Source organism: Pteropus alecto, unplaced genomic scaffold (assembly GCF_000325575.1).
Source record: "Pteropus alecto unplaced genomic scaffold, ASM32557v1 scaffold23, whole genome shotgun sequence".
Classification (NCBI taxonomy): Eukaryota; Metazoa; Chordata; class Mammalia; order Chiroptera; family Pteropodidae; genus Pteropus; species Pteropus alecto.
In genome coordinates, this window is record NW_006435837.1 from 1,927,797 (window position 1) to 1,936,309 (window position 8,513).

The 8,513-nt window shown below is 39.9% G+C and overlaps 1 protein-coding gene across 1 annotated transcript in view; it reads left to right on the top strand.

The window, feature by feature from the left end:
* The first annotated feature begins 178 nt into the window (after nt 1-178).
* The window catches only part of SMPX (small muscle protein X-linked), a 49,280-nt gene continuing 40,945 nt past the window's right edge, over nt 179-8,513 (top strand). The window contains exons 1-2 of the mRNA XM_006911615.2: nt 179-402; nt 3,996-4,052. Of these exons, the coding sequence (XP_006911677.1) occupies nt 4,014-4,052 (39 nt within the window). The 5' untranslated portion in view covers nt 179-402; nt 3,996-4,013. The remainder of the gene's footprint in view (nt 403-3,995; nt 4,053-8,513) is intronic.

Here is an 8,513-nt window from a genome sequence, read left to right on the forward strand (position 1 = left end):
AGCCAAGTATCTTCTGGAAGATTAGGAGGGCAGTAAGATTCCGTAGCCACCTTCCGGCTGACATTTGAGCCCTGCTTTCAGCACGGTCAAGCCTTTTGGAGGCAGCCAGCGTATGGCTTGTATCAAACTCTATATTTAGGAAGAACAACTGTGAGCTATGACAGGAATTCTCTTTAACACTTAGCCTTAAACCGAGTTCCCCTCCAGCCCTGAGCCGGGAGCAGCTCTCAATCCTGGGTGAGGCACCGAGCACTTGAGCTATTTCAGCCACATGCAAAGCATCGGAATTGAGATCACTGCTCAGAGGACACTGGACATCCCTTTCACCTTCTGAGGAGCCGTGCATTCTTGCACCTGGCTGCCTGGGACTTTCCTTTGGCAGTAAACAAATACACAAAGCAGGTAAGCAGAAGGACCCAGACCTGGCAACTGGGCTTTCTGAAGGAAATTTCCTTGGTACCTAACTTAAAGTGACTACTTATAACTTTATAAGCTTGTTACCAGTGGGCATATCGTCCTTGTAAATTCACCATTCATGGGTGATATTGCTTCTGTTTTAGAAATTGTGTGTGTGGTGGGAGGAGGTTGAAAGAATATTGAATTAAAAGTAGTTTGTATTGATAAAGATGTTAATTTCAATGATCCATATATGGTTACTGTGACTGTGAATACTATGTCCTTTTGACTCTAATGGCCAGGGTTACAGTCAGTCAGCTGCAGACTGACTCAGGCTATAAGTCTAGAAATTATCAAGAGAACTTGGGGCAGAGAAAAGCTATAATGCTAGATCTTTGATTTACCTAACTGTAAATTATTGCCAGAGTTGTTAACACAGTTCAAGTTTAAAACCCTTTTCTTCTTTGCCTAAGCGCCAGGCTTGGCCACAATGACAAAGTTCTATCAATGTATAGATCGATGAATACTCCAGAGCCATATTTTCAAAAGCCCCACTTTAGTCACAGTTTTCCCCATACCCAGCAGGGTAGACGGCGACACTCCTGTCTCTTCGTGGGCACCAGGTTCTGATATGTGGGGACGCTGCGTGCCTCTTCCCTCTCGCGTATTTCAGGCAGAGTGAATAAGGAGTTAGTTCAGACAGCTGACCATCTTTCTACACCCTTCTCGGGAATTATTTTTAGCTGCAAGACCGTAGATAATTCCCTTTGAGATCGAGGTTTAGCCATTTAATTGACCTTTAAAAAGAACAAAACCCCTTCTCTGCAAATATTGATTTATTTTCCTCTGAATCCCCTCTTATTAAATTAGTGATATTAATGTTGACAAAATTTTAGTAAGTGAAAGAAGTCAGATATTACATGCTACCCAATGAAAAACCAGCAGAGGTACATTGTACATGACTCAGTATATAGACCATTAAAGGTCCCCAGTGACTTGCAGAACTGCCAGGAAAACTCAGCTGTGCTAAACTGGCAAGCACTTCCATTATACTATAGACTTTGTAAACATCTACATATGCCTTGCCAACCTTTCCATGTTTACAAATTTTAGCCAGAACCAGGAGACACAGTAATAGAATGCTTTAAAGGGTACCTCTCTGGAAGAAAAGCAGTGTGAGTGGCGTTGTGCATCTAAGGCATAGCTTTCGTTTTTGGTCCCGGGATGAGGCGGCAGATAAAGAAGGAAAGTGCATTCTACGCTCTGCATCCCTAACGGAGGTGAGCGCCGGGCTGGGGAAACAGCCAGGGAACACTGTCTATTTTTAATCATCAGTGTGCTTTGCCCTGATTTCTTTGAGAATAATGAGGACAGCAGGAACGGCCGCAGAACTGATTTACACAAACATTATCTATAGCCTGTTTGCAAGGAATGAAAGTTGGGATCTGACCAACTTTCTAGAGATGTTCGCAGATTGACATATATGTTAAGAAGGAATTTGTGTGTAAATGAGATTATACCAAAGCTATACAGGAGACAAGGCCCAAGGAATATCTATCTGTTAGGCTTAGAGGTCCACAGAATACAAAGTGACACAGTAGTTCACTGAAAAAACAAAACAAAACAAAATCAGCCTAATTTTAAAAAATTCAATTCAGTATAAATAACAGTCATTCACTGTCTGATTTGTTTTTACATTTCAGCCTACTATTTTAATAACATAAAGAAATTCCCAATTCCCACGTTTCAAATCAATGTACAATAAATTTTTTAAAGTTCCCAAGTGACATATTAATTAAACTTTAGTTGTACCCACATAAAGAATACTATATGCTGAGATATTTAAAGTCCTGTGTGAATTATTGCTTTGCATAATAGCTTTTGAGGAATAGAAACATTAAAAATTAAACTACCAAGCTTTTCCTTTTGAAATTGAGCTGTGTGTCCTAGATACAAAAATTAAAAATCCTTCATTGATTCTTTGACACTGCAGGAAAGACAGCAACCTATGTGGAACATCAAAGAGAAAAATGCATTCCTGATTGTTCAATTTGGTGTTGATTTTTAACCTTTTAGCCATATTAAAAATAATTCTACCTGACCCTTATGCACGGAGGCTATATCTCTATATTACCAAACATTCAGGTAAAACAAAAAATATCCCATTTTTTTTCATGCTTGTGACTCCAAAGACTATATAGTTGGATATACTAATTACACAGATTGGAAAAAATTATGTAACGGTTTAACTTCATATAATAGAACCTAAGACTTTGAAGACCTCCAAAAAAAAAAGTAAGTTCTCACAGAGTTCTCACATGTTTTATCTCCAAAGTGTTAAGGGACATCACTATATCAACTCTTACTTTCTACCTAAAGCTGTAGATCAGTATACAGTAGTACTAAAAAGTCACTAGCTATGGGCAATGGCAATAAAACAATATTTGTATCATGCTTTACAGTTCACAAGGCATTTTCAGGAACATGTCATTTTGATTCTTACACAACCTGTGAAGCAGGTAAAATTTAAGGAAGAGGAAATAGACCTACAGATGTTGAGTGACACAGTCCAGGTTACAAAGCACTTGCATCAAATGCCAACACTGTTCTCTGCGTTCATTTCCTCACCGGTTAACACGTACACTTACGCCAATCAATCTAGGAACGTCAGCCAACCCATTTTATAGTTTGGGTTTAAAAAGCAGTTTTTAATTCACCGAGTTTTTAACTTTTTCACTCAGTCCTGTTGACATTTAATAGGCCAAGCTATAACAACAGTGATACAGAGCTGGGCTGTTCCCTGCCCCTCCGGTAAACCATAGTCGCCCTGCTGTAAGTCTGGTCTCATGAGCTGAAAGAAAGCAAAAGTCCTTTGGGAAGGAAGCACTGCTACATCTTGGGGATCTGACATGGTCATGTTAAGTCCTATTTGCCTGCTGGGACTGTTTCATTCAAAGAGAAAAAGAAAGGCGAGGCCTGCCAGCTGCCTGGTTTATAGAGCCTGGGCTGTGGACACACAGGGAGGAGATGTGGCCTACTTCCTCATAGCGCCACTCAGGTCTCTGGGTAGAACAGACACGTGCACAGTGAGCAGGCAGCATCACAGTAGTAAGAATGAGGTACTGGCTATTTCTTTTGGAGTGTTCAACAGAGAGGAGGCGCTCTCAATGGACTGACGCGCAGCCCTGGCAACAACTAATTCAGATCAAAAGTTCAGTTTCAAGCGGAAAGCTTCTGAGGTCCCAAACAAAGGTGTTTTATTCCCACAGCCTCTTTGTTTTGCTGCTCTTGGCAGCAGGGCAGGAGGGCAGGGAAGGAGATGATAGCGCCTTTCAAGTTTCTGATGGCCTATCATTAGCATCAGAGGCGAGGCATCTCAGCATTTCTCCTCCTGAATGATTTATCCTGCGCTCTAGTGTTCCCTGTCCCCGAGGCATTAGGAAGGAGAGTCGCTAAGTAACTTTGGAAACTGAGACTGAAAGAATATATGGCCCCTGAAAGGGGTGACTGCCCAGTTGAATCATGAGTTAAGTTCTAATTTATCAAGACCGAGAATCTGAATGCCGCCATCTCTAACAGTTTCTTACTTGCCTTTTTAGGGATAAGACCGCGTGAATATGTCGAAACAGCCCGTTTCTAATGTCAGAGCCATCCAGGTAAGTAGGTATATTTATGTTTTAGCATCAGCTCTACGACTTCTGGCTTGTTTGCTTGATAAATCAGACTTTTTGAGATCGTTCGCCCATAACTGATGATTACCTTCAAAAAGAAAAGAAAGACTCACTTAAGGCACAATTGAGAAAAGATATAAGACCGGTAAGGTACAACTGAGAAGGGAGAAGCTATTTTTGTTTAATTATGCTGAATTGTAAGACAATCAAAGTGTATGAATTAGAATTAAATGATCTTCTATAAATGTGTAGTGTGTATGTTTTTTGATGTGTAAGTTTTTGATATGCTCATTGATAGGAATTTAAAAATTCAATTTCCATTTTTACATCCAATTGAGTTTGTTGAGCCATCTGTTTAAAATACATCTTTCTGTAAATAATATATTTTTCTTGTCAAGCATTCTTCCCAAGGCTTAGGTATTTATCTTTTAAAGTACTTATGCTATTATGTCTCATGGAGCCCACCAAGCAAACAAATTCTTTAGTTGTTTCAACTGACACATGCCACTCACAAAACAAGGGAAAGGGAAGTAGGCATTTTAAAACACAAATATAATTATGAAGATAACTTTCAATATTTTTTTTACTCAATTTGTTATTTCTCTTAAAGGCTCTGTGTTTAACTCTCAAATGGTTCCCACACTGGAATACTGGCCACAATGCTTTGTTGTAAAATTCCACTTTTCCTTTCCATCAACATGGAGGCATCTGTGCTTTCTCCAAAGAAACTTTTAAACATTTTTTTCCTGGACTTTTCTGAGTACTGTGGAGCATGCAACAGTTCCTGAATATTTTGCATCTGATGCACCATCACAGCATAAATATATTTGTTAGCGAGTCACTGGTATTTGGGGGAGGTGGGGCATATGTGAGGCCAGGTTGTGGGGTTAGAAATCCTGGCACACACTGGTGGTAGAGGTGGGTGGAGGAACAGATCTTTACCCGTCATGACTAATGCATAGCCTTAAATGGACGAACTTCTTAAGTGGCAAGATGCTCAACCTCTGGAAACCTGTCATAGAACAAACCACCAAGGAAGAGCCTATTGGAAAGGATTAACTCCGCATTGACACATTTGGCCATCTGGTGTCTGCCTAGTGAGTCTCTGACATACACTGACATTGGTAGTGGAATTTATTTTGCCTCCCAGACCTGGGGGCCTCCTTTAGCCTTTGAACCTTCTCTTTACCCAGCATAGCTGTTAATGGCATGAACTCTGAAGCCAGATTATTGGAGGTTGAATCCTTAATCCATTTTGTACTGATGTGGGAATATGGAAAAACAATTTTACCTGTTTTAACTCTCTACCTCCTTTTCCACATCTGTAAAATGGGGATAATACCACTCACTTCTCAGGGCTATTCCTACAAGAAGCTTAAAATAGCAGAGTAAGCCCTCATTAAGTGTCAACTGTTATTAAATGCATTGAGTGATGGGAAATAATGCCATTTAATCACTGCATTTGAAGTTCCTGAAGTGCTAAATATAAATTTCCTTTTTATTTTGCAGGACACAAAAACAGTCATCTCAGGCTGATTTTGCTTCTCTTCCTTTTAAAGCTGAAAGTGTGTTGATTTTTCTTCCCTAGCACTTCCCTCAAATCTATGCTAAAAATTCACCAGTGTTTTATCTATTAAATTTGACCTTGATAATTTTAGGTCTATAATATTTAAAAAGTTGTTATTGACTATCATCAATAGCTGTTATTATACTACTTTAAAAAAAAAATCCATCCACTCTACCAACAAAGGCAATACAGTGGTTCCTTATGGATGTGGTTTTGCCTCTTTCAATATATTTTATACCTCACGAAAAGCCCAATTTAATGCACCTTCAAGTGAAATATTATTTCTTGTGGCTAAATAGGATCTTCACTTTCAGATATTTTTGTATCATCTCTGCATTAACCTAAAGTAGGGTTAAATCAAATAAATAAAATATGAAAATGGTTACACTATACAAAATGGCTTATAATATGACCGTTATCTAGGATACAATCTTACTTGGAACAAATAGAAACCCTAATTGATGAGGGAGTGCCCTGGTTGTATAAATACCACTTAAAGATTTTAAATGTTCTATTCAACACACTTTAGTTGTTTCTCCTTTTTATTAGGATCTTATCTCCAGTTCAGTTCAACTGTCATTTACTAGGTACATACTTTGTGCCAGGTACCATGCTAAGTGGAAACCGTGCAAAGATGAATTGATACCTGATCGCTGTGTTTGAGGAGCTCATAGACTCCAGGACTCACTAGCTGTGCGACTTTGGGCAAGTTGTTTATCCTCTTTGTGCCTCGGTTTCCTCATCTGTCAAGTGAGGAATTAATAACAGTACTGATCTCACAGGTTTGCTGTGAATGTTAAATGAATTAATACATGTAAATTCTTAGGACAGTGCCTGGCTCACCGTAACTGTTTAATAACTATTAGCCGTTATCATCAATCATCATTATCCTCATCACCTAGTTCAAAAGTTCCCAAAGTGTGTCTCTTGGAATACTAGTTTTATGGGATGTTGTTAATTAAAGGATTCAGCGATAAAGTGTTTAGGAAACACTATGTTAAACAAAGTTGAATAAGATCTTTACTGTGGAATTTCTCAGAGCCCACAACTTGCTATGGCTTTGTACATTCTCAAGAAGGTGGTAACGTATGCAATGTTTTCTAAACATATTGAACCTTTTTCATGAGTATCTTGCAGTTAGTATTTTGCAGTGCAAACTTCTAGACATAATGACTCAGATCTCTATTTTGTCTGGATTGAACGAATCTTAGCTACTGTCAATCATCCTCCTAACAGTCAGGCATTTAGGTAGTTGAATTACTGTACCTATGTGCAGACAACATGGAGCCAAACAGTTACAAATCTCTGCCTCACTACTCTGTGACTTTTGTTCACCCTTAGTTTACCCTTCTGTAAAATGGGGACAACCATCCTACTTAATAGGATTGTTATAATGAATAAACAAAACAATGTATGGCAAGTACCTGGTTTATAGCACACAAATTCCTTAACAGATGGCTCTTTTAACTATCCAAGTAATGCATGGAATGGCCTTGCTTTCTCTTCAACTGATTCCATCTCCTCCATGCCTCAGAATAAGAGGGCAGCCAGAACTAGACCCACTCTTAGAGGAGATGGACAGTTGTCTTTCATATCCACATGGAAGAAGAGATGACCTTTGAATTATAAGGGGAATCTATATAAGTCTACATTTCTTTTCAGTTGTATTAATGAAATCTCATTTATGCCAGGGGCATAAAAATATCCTGAAGGAGTCAGTTGATCCTTCCATAGGCTAGAGAGGGCCATGGTCTCCTAAGCAGCTGACAAGGCTCTATACCAGATGTTGGCAAACCTTTTCTGTAAAGGATCAGACAGTAAACATTTTAGGTTTACAGATCATGGGGTCTCTACTCCAACTACTCAATTCTGCTGTTATAGCACAAAAGCAGCCATAGGCAATACATAAATGAATGAGTATGGCTGTGTGCCAATAAAACTTTAGTTACAGAAACAGGTGGCTAGGTTGGATTTGGCCCATGGGCTGTCGTTTGCTGGACTCTGGTTCTATACTCTCCAGGCTGCTTATTAAATCCCATTGTTGATGGGAATAAAGTTGCAACCAAGGTAACATCAACACACTAGGCACAGTGGGTCTGATCCCTTCAGATGAAAGAATTTGACATGACAGGTGGGGAAAGCTAGAGCTGCAGGGAAATCTAATCCCATCAGCGATCTGCTCTGTGAGTCTCTCTAATGAGACCAAGTAACATTGGCCCCTGGCAGCACCTGCCTGTCCTTCTTCTCCCTGAACACAACCCCTTTGGAGACCACCACGGGCCTCCCCAAGGCTTCAGCCCACACAAAGCGAGTGTCTTCAGGGTTGTCACTGGTCCTTTCTCACTACCGTTGACCAAAATAAGCTGAGTATTATTTGTCCTTGCCCATGAGGTCTGAGAGCTTCATGGTTGAATGGAAAAGAGTCCTGTGCCCTAGTCTTATCTCTGCTCTGCGACTTCATCCCCCTGGTCCTTGTGATCTTCAAAGGGAGGGTGTTTCATTAAATGACCTCTAAACCTCTGTCAAGCTTCTAATAGTCTAAACTTCCTGAGAGTAATGTCCAAGGTTTATTATTAGGGTGATAATAATAGTTACAGTATCTTCAGGGTTTACTATGCACTTGGCACAGTGTAATGGGATTTCCATTGATTTTAATGAAAGGTTTGGAGAAGCACACAGCTGTTAAGTAGGAGAGTCAGGACCCAAACTCAAGTTGTGTGATCCCAAAGCCCACATTTGGAACCACCCGGAGACACTGTCTAGCCTCATTACTTGCCATCCGTGCTCTGGCACAGAGAGTGAGGATGGAGGAGTCAGTGCAGACCATCTAAAGGGTAATCAATCATATGTACTAAGGCTACTTACGGGACAATTACCAT